General features: G+C 49.8%; 1 protein-coding gene across 2 annotated transcripts in view; it reads right to left on the bottom strand.

The window, feature by feature from the left end:
- VAV2 (vav guanine nucleotide exchange factor 2) overlaps positions 1-14,230 on the bottom strand; it is a 127,692-nt gene that overhangs the window by 89,917 nt on the left and 23,545 nt on the right. For both annotated transcript variants that reach the window (XM_068211105.1, XM_068211106.1), the window contains exon 2: positions 8,924-9,040. In XM_068211105.1, coding sequence (XP_068067206.1) covers positions 8,924-9,040 — 117 coding nt within the window. The remainder of the gene's footprint in view (positions 1-8,923; positions 9,041-14,230) is intronic.

Genomic DNA, 14,230 nt, shown 5'->3' with positions numbered 1-14,230 from the left:
TGTGAGGCCAGCCCGGGAGCAGGGCTGGTGTGGGGGGTTCAGGACACTGCACAATGGTTACTCAGAGCTGCTGAAAGTGGGACTCAGTCAGTTCAGCTCACATCTGCAGCGAGCTGTGATCTCAGCCCTGCTGCTGGAGCACAGAGGTCCCTTTGATAAATCTCTCTGTACAGGGACTGCAGCACTATTTCCGCATGAAAGAAATATATTCAATTTTTTTCAATAATCTTTGCAGTCCACTGGCTTGGAAGAGCGAGTTTCTCTCTGCTGCACTCCATCAGGCTCAGGTACAGGCAGGGGAGCTGTCTGGCTCTCCAAGCATTTATTTCTACAAGTCCCCCAGCACAGTCTCCAGTTGTTTTGTCTTTGATGTGAGCCCTGAGCAAGAGTTTGTCACAGGAGATCACACCCAGAGCCTGCACTCAAAATCCTCCCACTTTTACTCTCAGTGCACTCTGGAAGGGCTGTGTAAAGTCTGTATAAGGGGAACAATCTTTCCTATTTGTTTTTTTTCCTTGAGAAAACTCCACAAAGCTCCACTTCTGCATCCTTTCTCTGCAGGGATGTGCACATTTTAAATCAGATGCAGGGAGTCCACCTGCAGGGGAAGCTCTGTGGGGTGACATCCACCACACCTCCAGGGGATGCACAGCACCAGCAGCTCTGGAGCTGTGTCCCTGCTCCCATGAGATGTGGGACAGCACAGGACTGCCAGGCCTGGCACTGCTTCTCACCACTGCCTGGCATCAAAACTACGCCCAAAAAATGAATTCTTGCCCCAGGATTAGGACGGGAAACTCCACGTGGCTCCACATTACTTCCAGCCTGTTTGCACATCGCTGTTTCCCGAGGTATTTTTAACCACTTTTTCCCCCCCAAAACTGTAATTCCAGGCTGTGAAATCCCCACCATCTGTCAGGCAGGGAGGTGAAATCCCCAGCACAGCTCCCTCAGCCTCTCCCACACAAGCCTCACTCATTCCAAGGAGTGACTGCAAACATCAGTCAAGCCCACGCTGGCTTGGAAATTCCTAAAATTACAACCAAGAGAGGCCTGGAAGAAGTAAGAACCCCTGACAAACACCACAAAGTGCAGTGCCCATCATCAGCTTCACCTATGGCTGCTGTCCTGCTACCATGATTAGGCTCTAACCCCTTAATTAGCAGGAAGAGAATGATGTGGAAGAGGGGAGCCATGCCTCACATTAACACTGAGGGTGTAAATGAATTTTCTGCAGCACCACCATCTCATTAACTCATCTCATCACCATCTCATCTCCAACCACCACCTCCCTGGTTTGGAAACAGGCAAGGAAAAGCTGGAAAACAAGGGGAAATTGATATTTAAGATACCCTTGCATGTGTCTTGCTCATTCCAGCTTCCCTTGGGATGTTTAGAGAGAAGCTTTTCAAAAGCTGCTCCCAGCAAATTGCTCCTGAGATGCTGTGTTACCACCTGGGTGTGCTGCACCCAGCACAGAAAGACCACCCCAACACCCTGCAGCTCCAGGATATTCCTGGAATTTCCCACCCTTTCTACCCTCACCATCCTCCCCACCCCTCCTGTGAGTGCACCCCAATGCCCACACCCACCCTGCAGTGGGCAGGTGGGAGGAATCCCAAAACCTACAGGGAGTTCTTGAAGAAAGATTTCATTGCTGAAGGAAGAAGAGGGAGAAAAAAACCCAATAACCCCGTATCTGGAAGCCCTCCAGGAACAAACAAGCAGCCCATTCTGACAGCCAGTGGAACAAAATAGTCCAAGATGGTTTTTTCTTTCCCCCATGAAGAAGTGTGGGAGGGAGCTGAGGAGCCTCCCCACCATCCCTGGTTTCTAAAGCTGTCCCTGCCTGGCACAATCTCGACACCCTCAAGCCTCTCCAAGCACAGGAGACTCAGAGGAGAAATCAGCAACAGCAAACCTCACCAAACCCCCACTCTGCTGACACAGGTTTCAACACATTTGTGTCTGCACTGCTTGTTTACTGCAAAACGTGAACGTTTCCCTTCCAGGGAGTGATTTCCAGTGTATGACATGGATCTGGCAGGAGCACCAAGCACAGCACATCTCCCCCAGAGCACCCAAAGCCTGGGACATCCTGGGGACAGGGCATGGGACAGCCAGGCTCCTCCTGGCATCAGGATGTTCGTGTTCAGGTGTGATATTTCAATGTATTAACTTGTACCCACTCATCTCTGCCCCAACAAAATTCAAAGTTTCCTATAGAAGCTTGTTCCACCTCTTTTTTTTTGTTTTATTTTGTTTTGTTTTATAGGTAAGATGCTGTGCTCTGGGCACTGGGGATTGTGCAGTTCAGCCATGCCAGAACTTTCAGCCTGGAAGTTTCACTTTTTACTAAACCCCGTTTACACCCACGTGTTAATCTGTGGCTAGAAATGCTAATTATTATTTGTATTATTTGGCCTTGGGACAGTCTCATCATCAGATGCTGAGGGTTTTAATGAAGAAACAGAAGAGCTCGTTACAGAATAAAAAATTCCTTTTATTCCAAGAGTCCCTGAAGTGATATTAGCCAGGATGGATTTCCTTCCCTTCCCAGAGCACATGATGCTGAACAGTGAAGCTCAAGTGATGAGAGATACACTCACAGCACCAAGGCACACAAAGCCTGGCTTTGCCTCTTGGCATCTTGCACCCACAAATGATGTTCACTGCATCAAGCCTCAAAAATCCCATGACATCACCAAGGAGGCTCAAATGAAACCACACAATAGCCAGAAATTGTTGGATCACCCAAAAAAAAAAAAAAGCCTGGCATCTCCCCTCCCCACTTTTTGGAGACACATTTGTAGGTGTTTTAACACTCGCAGTTTTTGTTTGTTTGTTTGTTTGTTTTTTCCATAGTAAAAAAAGATCCTTCTCTCCCTGATCTAAAATTAACAAAGGAGAACTCAGACAAATCAAGAAGGCACAAGGAAATCAATTTCATGCACATTAAGGATATGCATTTACCCACGTCCTGATCAATACTTTGGATTCCAAAGCACTTCCATCACTGCTTGAGGCCTGACTGCAGAATTCTCCCATCAGGACTGTGAGAATTACAAAAGATCCTGCCCACACTCATCTGATCTGAAACACAACACCCCTTAGTGTGACCCCTTGGAAAAATACTGGGGAAAGCAGCCAAGAAAGTGGGAAAAAAAAAAAAAAAAAAAAAAAAAAAAGCAAAACTTCCCAGAATGAACATTTCTGATTCTTTCAGTTGCACTGAGAAGCTGCACATCTATGAACAGTCTGGAGTTTTGAGCAGGGGAGAAAGGAAGGGGGAAAAGCAGAGAATTTGCCACAACTAAAAGCTGCTCCTGCAGGGAATACCAGAGGGCCACCAGCTGCTGGATTGTGGCATTTCCTTGGGCCCTGGAGGTGACACCAGGGCCACAGGCTGGTGGCATGTCCCAGAGGTTGTGCCCTCAGGGTGCAGTGAAAGATTAACTGGTTTTTATCAGCAATTGGTTGCCTAAGCTCCATCTGAGGCTGTGGTGCTGTTTCTGAAGCCCTGAACGCCCCAAAATCCCCCAGAACAGCCTTTCAGCACCAACTGCCCCAAGCAACTAGGAAGATCCAGGCTACCAGGCCAACACCCAGAGCAGGGAGAAATTATCAGGATTTGGAGCCTAAAAATGTCCATTACTGGAGGAGTGGCTGCACCACCACACGCCTCAGGGCAAACACCACCCCAGGAATGGCCCTGGCACAGTCTGGTTCAGGCATGACTGGCCCAAAAACTCTGTAACACTTGTGTTTTGGGGAAGTTCAGGGTCTCTGGACACACTGCACCTGCCAGCACAGCCCCACCAATGTCCTCAGGGTGAGCAGGAGTGTCCCTGCAGCACCCCAATTCCAAACCATGAGCTCCCAAGCCCAAATGAACCCTCAAGCTGGCAAAGGGAGGGAAGAACAAACCCGACCCCTGCTGCTCCAGTCTGCTTTTGCCATTTGGAGCATTCATCCCAATGTCCAAATCTCCAGAACAACTCCAGCAAGGTCATTAGAACAGCACACCCAGTGCCCAAACACCACCCACAGCTCCTGCACTGGGAGTTAATCATCAACTGTGTGCAGGCACTGCCCTGCACAGGCATCCAGGGCTGCCTTCCCCACGCTCTCCTACACTTCCCAGAGCTGGGCATTCTCCCTCAGGCAGGAACTGCAGTCCCAAAGGCTCTGGGGAAAGCCCTGGTGTGGGCACAGGGTGAACACGTGGCTCCTTCTTCAGTGGGGATAAAGTCACCAGCCACTGGGCAGGCAAGGGGTTAAGTGGGCTTCTTCCGTGCAATGACACAAAAATCTCGTGGCAGGCCAGTTACTCTACTGCTCCCTTGGGAATTTAAAATTTAAAAAAATACATAAAACATACACACCCTTCTTTTGGAGAATTCTCCTGATTTCCCTCCCCACCCGCCGCCGCGGTGACACAAGATGCTCCCAGCTGCCACAGGATCCCCCTGGGCACACAGCCAATGCCACAGAGCCATCTGAGGAGCTGGCACAGTGACCACAACATGGGAAGCCCCATCCAGGCTGCCTGGGCCTTTGGGGATTTGTAAAAATAAGGGGCAGGGCTGGGATGGGACACCCAGCTTGGCTGCCAAGCGCTGCTCTGCTCCCAGACACTATTGCTTCATGCACTCCATGGTGCAGAGAGAAAACACACGGCTTTTAATATGTTCTTGGCTGCAGGAGGTCAGGAAAAAAGCCCTGAAAGTCAGAATGAGAGAAGAGGAGCTGCTCCCAGCAGCAGCAGGTCACAGCTGGCACTGGGTTTACAGCAGCCGTACATCCAGAACCTCTGCCGTTTCTGCCTTTCTTTATTAATTCATATAAATCCCTCCCTTTCTCTGCCCAAACTGTGTTAAAAAGGCACCCTTAAAAATACTGCTGCAGGGCTAGAGGCTCCTTCGTGGAGTTAGAGATGCTGGAGGGAGGGGAATTCCCAGCAGAGAAACAGAAAGGCCAACCACCAACTCTCGGTTATGAGTCCCTCAAATAATTCTGACAACACTCCCCACCCTCCTGTCTGCAAGCGAGCAGAAAACGGAGTTTTCTGACTCTCTGGCAGCAGGGTGGGGTGTGGCAGAAAGGGACTGTGGCAGCTGAGCCACCCCAGAGCTGTCCCAACCCATCCAAACGGATGGCAAGGAGGAATCCCTCACTTGGAAGGTTCTCCAGCCACACAGCATCCACTGAGGACAGCCTGGATCCCCCCAGGGTTTTCCAGGAGGGATCCACACCAGCCCATCAGCAGGAGGAAGGAGACACCTTCACACTAAAAAATACCCTGAGCATCTGGAGCAATTACTCCACATTTATAAAGGAGACCCTTTTGCTTTAACTCCGATGTCACTCCCCCTCCAAGGCAGCTCTTGGCACAGCCACTGGAGCGTGCCAGGCTCGGGGCCACCTCCCCAGCAGCCACATCCTCTCCCTGGCACTTCAGCCACGCAAGATGAGCCTCCTTTGAGCCCTGCCCCAGCCACACACCAGCAAAAATCTCAGTGGGCTCAGCTGAGAGGAAGAATTGATCCAGAGCCTGCTCCAAACCCTGCTCCAGCTGTGCGGTGGGTGCAGCTCTCTCCCCCCAGCCTCTGGACCAGAACCAGAGTGGAAAACACGACTTTAATCTCGGTCCCAGCATCTCCTCCTCTTTCAGCTGACCTGTGAATCGCTTCCCTTTTTCATTTTTAGAACAGCAGTGTTCCCTATCTGTGGGGCAGGGGAGGGAAGACCCTTATCTTGCCAAAAAAAGCCTTTTTCAAAGAGAGCAAGAACTTCAAAAGGAATTCAGGACGATTAAATCCACGTCAGGAGGGCAGAGAGGAGCGGGAGGCTAATAAATGGCACGCTCCACAGGTTTATGAATATTTGAACCATATTTCTTTTTAAAAAAATTGTACATTACTGCAAGTTATTTAAAATGAGTAACTCCTTTTAATGAACCTGGCTACCATCATGCTGACTAATAGAGTAATAAAGAGTTTAATCCATATTTATGTACATTTTATGTCATTACAGTTGGTGCCAATAAATTAGCAAGTCCAATAAGAGTTTGATTTTATACCATCACTGCTACTAAATGTGTAACAACACACACTACATGAGCACCAGATTTTTATTTTATTTCTTTTTCAAGAGCCAGGCTTTACTAACAGGGACTGGGCACAGCAAGCCTGCAGAATCAGACCCTAGTTAGGGATGAGGCAATATTAACTGGGGTTTTACTCCTGCATCCTGCAGCCACGGAGAAAACACTTCTGCAGATGCCACTGGTGATTTATGGAGAGCTCTGAACCAATTTAAAGGGATCAAATATTCAAAAATAATTAATATAACCACACCTTGTGAAGGGGCATGGGTAGAAATACAGGCACCAGCATCTCAGGTCACTTCTGCAAACCCCTGCCATGAAACACAGCACAGCCCCCACCACAGCAGGACTGCTTAATAACTGGACGTGGGGGAAAAGAGCTGGCTGTCAGCAATTTCAGCTGGCCATGAGCAATTGGAAGTGGCCTTTGTGCTCCCCTGGGAAGCTGGGAGACACTGCAGATCACAGGGAGTGGGATGCATCCCTCTGGCAGGAGCCTGAGCGCGCCCATTCCCCGACATCCCACAGAGCCAAGACGGAGTTTCCAGCTCCACTGGGATTTTGGCTGGAGAAGCCCACACAGCTCACGATCCCACTTCACCAGCTGTCACCCTGCTGACAGCAAAAAGTACCTCCCCAAGCTCAATAGTCAAGGAAGAAGCAAAACCAGGAGCAAACCTGGACGTGAGGAGCCCCCAGGCAGAGCTGGAAGGGGCTCCACTGCTCCCACGGCAGCTCCTCCTTGCAGAAGCCCTGGCTCAGGAGCTAAAAGGAGTGATGGAAACATGGAAACCTCTCTCAGAATTACAGCTGGGCAAGGCAGGACTGAGGGATCTGATTTTTCATCCTCTCTTAAAGCACCAGTGGTTTTCTAACACTAAAAAAAACGACGAAGATTCAAAGCCCTTTACGCAAAGGTTGGCACCAAGTCCCCGACTTTCTCCTCAGTAATTACACTCCAGCAATCCCAAAATCTGCTGGTAATTGCTGTCCCAGTGGCCTTTTGGTTTGGAGGAGAGGAGTAACTCTCCCAGTGGCATCCAGGAAGGAAACACCCAACGCCACTGCACCAAGGCCCCTCTGCAATTAAACTCTCGGTTGCTGTGTTCCATCAGAAACGCCTCCTACATGGTGTAAGCGCCCTGTAACCAAAAAAATACCACTGATCTGAGGAGTGAACAGCTCCAGGAAGAATTTTTTGTGTGTGAAGTCTGTGTTTGGCCAGTGGGGACGTGGATTAGAGGCTCCTTTTGCTCTCGCTGTGACTCAAAACGGAAAGGGAGCTCTGGTCAACAGCAGATTTTTCCCTGTTTATTTGCTTTGCCACTGTTGAACACAGATCTGAGGATAATGTGGGAATGAAAGGTGGTGAAGACAATGGAAATGTTTTGACAGGCTTCCAGAGGGATTTAGGGTGGTGCAGAGCTGGACAGCTGATACCTCCACCAAGCTGATAAAAAAAGAAAAATAATTAGGTTTTTGTATAGAGAGTCTGTGCTTCCCACATTTTCTACGGTTGGTTGAGGATGACGACAACGTGAAAACAAGCACGATGCAGGCAATGAAGCACACTTGGATCTCTTGGAAGTTTATGACACATTTCTTTCCCAAGTTTCCTAAAATACCAGATTGCCCTGAGGAAAGAGGGAGTGGCAAATCACCTCCCCAAGTCACAAAGCTGAATGCACCCCCAAAAAGTGACCGGGGGAGGGAAGACCAGAAAAATGAAAGCAAACTGTGCTCATCAGCTGATGTGTCCCAGCAGGGTTTAACACCAGGCATCAGAGGCAGTTTGAAACTGCACAAAGCAAGAGACAATGTGACGATAAAGCAGCATTTTAATTAGCAGCAGTTCCTTCCCCAGCCCAAAAGGTTCCTTCTGTGCATTCATATTCCCAGAACAACAACTGCCTTCTTGTATTCCATAAATCAAAAAAAAACTCATAAAACAAGGCACTGCAATTGCACATTCCACATAATGGTCCAGAAATAAATTAGGCAATAAATATCAAATAATATATCCCCATCAGCAGTGAAAATCTACTTCTTGGATAATCAGAAGGGAAGAAGCCTTCCAGCAGCTTATGTCTGGCAGCTCGAAACAGGTAAAACAATACAGAGCTTTAATAAATCTTTTATCACCTTTTCTGCTGAAGAATATAGCAATTGTCCTGGGTAATGGCTTCCCTGAGCCCTGTATCCATCTCCCCTGATGCAGTTGGTGTCAAAGGCAGGGGATCAGAACAAGAGCCACTTGTCAAAACCAGGCTGAGTCTTCCTTGTTTGATATTTGGTGCCAACCATCACTTACAGCAACACATTTCTGAGAAGCTCAGGGCGCTCATCTCGCCCCGCCATGAAACTCCCTGACCCCACAGACACTCACTGGCCACGTGACAAAAATCAGTGGTGATTTCAGCAAAGGTAGTTTGCTCTGCACAGCTGGCAGCAGATGGGGAAGGGCTGAGCAAGGTGTGGACCCTTTGCAAGGTTTGGTTCTTCTCAAAAACACATGGGTCACATCCTTCAGAGGCTGATCCCTGACAGTTTTTCATCTAAAGAAGAAAACTTGAAGGCTTGGTCACCCTTCACTGAGGACACAGCAGAATCAAGCTAAAACAATCCCTAAATACACTGAGAACACAGCAGCATCCTAAATACACCACAAGCACAGGGGAGCTGGTGCCCAATCCTAGAGGCTGATCAGAAAAGCACAAAACCTTTGTATTTTCATCCCAAACCTGGAGCACAAGCCCAGGGCACAGCCCCAGTGCCAGACTCATCCCTTCCCAGGAGCTCAGCAGTAACTCTTACCTTCCCAAAATCCCGCACATCGAAGAGGTCAAAGGGATCAAAGAGGTCGCTGTTCCTTAACCCAAACTTGTCGTGACACACTTTTAGGAAGGTCCGGATGTTCTTCAAACACAGAAACTGGGGGAGAAAAAGGAGAAAAGGAGGGGAAAAGTGAGCGAGACAGGCACAAATTACAACTGAGATTTCCTGAGTTAAGTGCAAGCCAAGCGAGCAGGGGCTGAGAAGCTCGCACTGCGAGGGCAGGCAGGAGTTTCTTTGCTGTTTCTTTGCTGTTTCTTTGCTGTTTCTGAGGATGTCAGACTCCCCGTGCCCTGCGAGGGCTCCTGTGTTCTCAGCTGCACACCAGGAACACAATGCCCCTTTGAAAAACAACTTTCTCCCAAGGTAGCACTGCAGAAGGGCTGCAAAACTCAAGCCAGGACGTTTCCCTTTCAAGGTCGAAGGGAAATATAAATTACAGCTGATGTTGCACAGAAGGCCAATGTTGAACATTTAACCATTTCCAGCACGATCCCATTTGGCTCCCTACAGAAGGGACAAAGCAACAGGACAAGGGGGAATGGCTTTCAGCTGGCAGAGGGCAGGGTTAGATGGGATACTGGGAAGGAATTCTTCCCTGTGAGGGTGGGGAGGCCCTGGCACAGGTTGCTCAGAGAAGCTGTGGCTGCTCCATCCCTGGAAGTGTCCAAGGCCAGGCTGGATGGGGCTTGGAACAACCTGGGATAGGGGAAGGCGTCCCTACCCAGGGACAGACTGGATGATCTACAATATCCCTTCCAACCCAAACCTTTGGTTATCCAGCAAGGTTGACTGGCAGAGCAACATCAAGTTTCTCTTTTAAAAAATCCTGTCTTTGGCTATAGCAATAAAAGATTTTTTTTTTATCCAAAATCACATGGGGTTCTGAAACCTGAGGTCTCCAAAGGGTCTTGCTCCTGGCAGCACAGGGGCTAAAGAAGAGAAAACCAAAAATCTGCTTCATTTTTGCAGCTACATCACCTACATCCTTCATCTGCTGAGCCAGCCAGTTAACTTCCCTTCTTTTTCCATCCTCACTGCAAAATACCTTCCATTTATCACTGTATCTTTAGGCAACTCTTCACTTTTTCAGCAAACTCCTTACAAATACCTAACAAACACGTTACAATCCTAAGGAAATCAATCCATTAAGGGGGTGAATCACCCCCATGTGATCAACAGGCAGAGGAGCCAAGCTGCCTTCGGGTGGATTCCCTCAGCCTGCTTCTGTCACATGGCACAACTTGGCTCCCCGAGCTGTCATCAAACACACACCGCTTGCAAACTTCACCCAGGGTTCAAAGCCAAAGAAAATAGCTTAATTTTCTTTTAATTAAAAGAATCAAAGCACAGTCTTTGGGGCCGTGGTATCTCCACAGAGGCGGCCGCGGCGCAGCTCGTTAGCGCTGCTTTGGGGATCAGACACGAGGGTTTCCAGCCATGGGTTAGCAAAACCACCTCATTAACAGCAGGCTGGTTCACCTGCACAAAGCAAGAAATAACCTTTTACCCTTCTGCCCCACGCCACGGGGCCAGCAGAGCTCCCCCAGCACGGGAGGTGGCACAGGACAGTCCCATCACATCAGAGCCTTCTCATTAGACAAGCACGTGCCAGAGGCAGAAATTGAAAACAAATCAGGTTTTCTAGGGCATTCCTCTATCTCACATAAACACTGCAGTAAATAGAAGTGTCTAGACTGGGAGGTTTTTGGTTGTTTTTTCTTTTTTTCTTTTTTTTTTTTGGAATTGCTTTACAGGCTCTCTTGCTGACACCGGTTATTTCACAACTTTATCTCCTGGGTCTCTGCAAGAATTTGCACCCCAGGCTGCGTGTGCTGCTGCACTGCAGTCCCATTGATTCCAAAGTTCCAGCGTGTGCTTATTTTAAATCCTTTTAAGCCTCCAATTTTGAAAGTTAATGGCACAGGGTACAGCCACAATTACACACAGCAAGATGCAAACTTCCTCTGCAGAACTGCCCTGCCCTTCTGCAGCATTCCCTCCCCTGCTCCCGCTCCTCCCAGGCTGGGCAGCACCAAATCAGAATTACAGAACAGTCTGGGATATTCAGGATTATCCATTTCCAGCCCCCTGCCATGGGCAGGGACACCTTCCACTATCCCAGGTTGCTCCAAGCCCTGTCCAGCCTGGCCTTGGGCGCTGCCATGGATGGGGCAGCCACAGCTTCTCTGGGAAACCTGCGCCAGTGAAGGAACCAAAGGCCAAAAGTGATGTTCCTCATCCAATTCAGATGTGGAAACCCCCTCACCACAGCTAGTAAATGAGGAGGAGGCACCTGCCACAGTGGCAGTGCCCTCCTGCAGCTCCAGGTGACATCAACAAAGAGCCACCACGCCACCAGCCAGGCCCTGAGTGCCAGCAGGTGACCAACATCGAGGAAAAAGCCCATCATCTATTTAAAGAGCTGCTGAAAATGGCCTGGTGTAAACCACAACAAACTCAACTAACCAGGGCCCTGCTCCACCAGCGAGGAGCTGGCAGCACAGCGAGGCCACCACGCTGCCCACAGGAAAAGCCACCACTCGGGATGACAACTGCAGGTGGGTTTCACCCTCACTCTTCCAGCACCAGAAGTCCAGGTGGGGACACCTAGCATGGGTGTTGGTGGCACAATTCACTCCTGGCCCTTTTTCCGTGGCCAATCTGCAAAGTGTCATCTTGTGCTTTTTATTTTTTTGGCATTTCGAGGTCGCTGCTGATGGAAGATGATGAATTCTTGGCTGAAGACTGTTACTCAACAGCCACGTGTTAAAATTAGCTCCAATTTAACATGGGCTGTGCCGAGGCCATTTTATTCACCAGTCAATCACACCTTTGGACAGGCAAACATTTAGCAGGAGAAAAAAAGAGAGAGATAAATCAATGTTCTCCATGGGGCTCATTCAGCACCTGTCAGGCCCAAAATCAGTGGTGTCATTTGTCTGCTTCGTGCAAGGCCAGAGCTGAGCAGGGTCCTGAGACCTCCCCTGGTGCAAGGGAGCACCAACCACACAAATTCCCAGTCCTGCCACCACCCTCCTGTGCATCCAAAACAACCCTGGGAGCCACCAGCCGTGGCGCCTGGGCACAGACACCACGCTCGGCTCTAGAAACAGACCTGAGAGCACGCAGAATTCCACGGCCACCAACATTTCCACGGCTCTGGAACAGCCACAGGACAAATCCTTGGGTGGGGAGAACACCCTGGGCACTGCAAAGCCCATCAGAGAGGGAAGATAAAGCCAGGGGGACTGGAGCAGGGATGGGATTGTGACAAACAGAGCAAGAAACTCATCCGGTAAAACAAAACACCTTGAAGCCTGATAACAGATGAGAAAAGTGTGGTCAGCTCTGCCCCAGGCCTCGAGGGTTGTAAGAACCAGCACTAGAGAGAGGCAGCAGAAAGGCCCCATCACCTGCCCAGTTTCAGAAGAGTTCTGCCTATTTTTAACCCCTCTGCAGAGTCATAAAGTGAATAAACTGCTCTGAACTCCCACTGGGAGCCCTTGGCTACACTCCTGCACATGGGGTGGCCAACAGCCCCAACGCCTGGGACACACTGGGAGCTCCTCAGCAGCTTCTGGGATGCTCTGTTTAAAAGAAGGTTTTCATGATTTCATCCCTTTCACAGGGTTCAGTGAGTTTAGAGGTGCCTCAGATGATCACAGGGCATACAAAGGGTTGTACTGATGAGTTTTTGTGCCACTCAAACTCAGAAATGCACTGGAGGTGCCTTCAGGGGAGGTCAAAAAAGGGGTAATTTGGCACTTGGGATAACTCCACTTTGCACTGGGATCTCAGCAGGGGCATGCCCAGCCACCCCAGGGCAGGACAGATGTTTCTGCAACTGGAAACTCCAGCCCTGGGGGTGGGAGAGGGCTCTTTGGGAGGGTGTGGGTGACTCCTCCTCACACCCCACTTCAGGCCCTTCCCTGCAGTCCCCAAATGACTGGGCACCCGTGGCACCTGCACTGACAAGACAGGAGCCATTTCCAATGCAAATTCATCAGAAAAGAACCAACTACTCGAGCACCTCGGGGTGGGCTGGAAACACATCCCAGCCCTAAAGGCTTGACGGCCACACATGCTTGTGGCACCCACCAAAACTGCTTTGTTAATAGAAAAACACAACCATTTTTGTTAGAAAAGACCTCTAAGATCGAGTCCAACCATCAACTCAGCACTGCCAAGCCCTCCACTAAGGGGATGGCTTGTCCTAAATGCCACGTCCCTAAATGTCACATCCATAGCCTGTTAAATCCCACCAGGGATGGGGACTCTGTTGCTTTCTCGAGCAGCCTGGTGATGGCAGAGACAGACAAAGCTGGAGAATGCAGCAGCAGCTGCTCAACAACCAAAGAGGGATCCCAGGTGGGGTCTGGAGGAGCATCGAAGTAGCCCCTGCTCATTACACTTGGGATGGACACGCAAAGCTTGGGAATCGCCGAGAGACTTGTAAAAATGCCATAAAACACAAGGAAAGGAAAGAACTGAGGAGGATGATTTTGCCTGGAAGGGCAGGAACATCCAGCAGCTCACAGCACTTTGGAAAGGGCCTTCAGGAAAGGGGCTGGGGCTGTGGGGGAAGCACACAATGGCACACGGCATGGTTGGGAACGCGGCCACATGCCGAGTGTGGCCAAAGCTGTGGGCTTGAAATGTGTCCTGCAGCATGCAAGGAATGCTGGAGCTCTGCTGGGGGAGATAACCCCTCTGATGAATGATGCAAGGGACTTTCTTTAGCACTTCCTGGCCCTGATGTCAGATTTCCTTTTATCTCACTGCCGGCACCACTGGAAAGCGCCGGGTGAGAAGTGAGTCCTCAACGGGGAGCTGGGAGCATCTGCTTATCACAGGCTCTGCAAATGGGCAAGGGAGGCTGTCTCCTTGAGAAAACACATCATTTAGGAGGGGAAAGCAGGTGTCCCATGGCACAAACCTCTGCAGAGAGCCAAAGGATGCATCCCTGAGCCACGGCAAGTTGCCCCATGATACTCTGATATTGCAAAGGGGCATCAAAACTCCCTTGGCTTCCTCCAGCACCAGGAATGGAGAGAAAGTCCAAGGGCATCCAGTGGGGAGTGCAGGGCTGCAGCCATCACGTGGCAGGGGTTGGGATTAGGTGGTCTTTACGGTCTCTTCAAAACCAAACCATTCTCTACAACTGAAAATCACGACCTGTATCTGACCTCTCCAAATGGCTCTGCCCCATCCAGCTCCCCTCCACATCAAGGCCTCCCCAGGACAGTTTTGGGACCAGCAATGACTCAAAAGCACCAGTGGAGCTCG

The sequence above is a fragment of the Anomalospiza imberbis genome, chromosome 21 (assembly GCF_031753505.1).
Source record: "Anomalospiza imberbis isolate Cuckoo-Finch-1a 21T00152 chromosome 21, ASM3175350v1, whole genome shotgun sequence".
Lineage (NCBI taxonomy): Eukaryota > Metazoa > Chordata > Aves > Passeriformes > Viduidae > Anomalospiza > Anomalospiza imberbis.
Note: the sequence above shows the minus strand (reverse complement) of the source record. Positions and strands in the feature narration are given on the sequence as shown.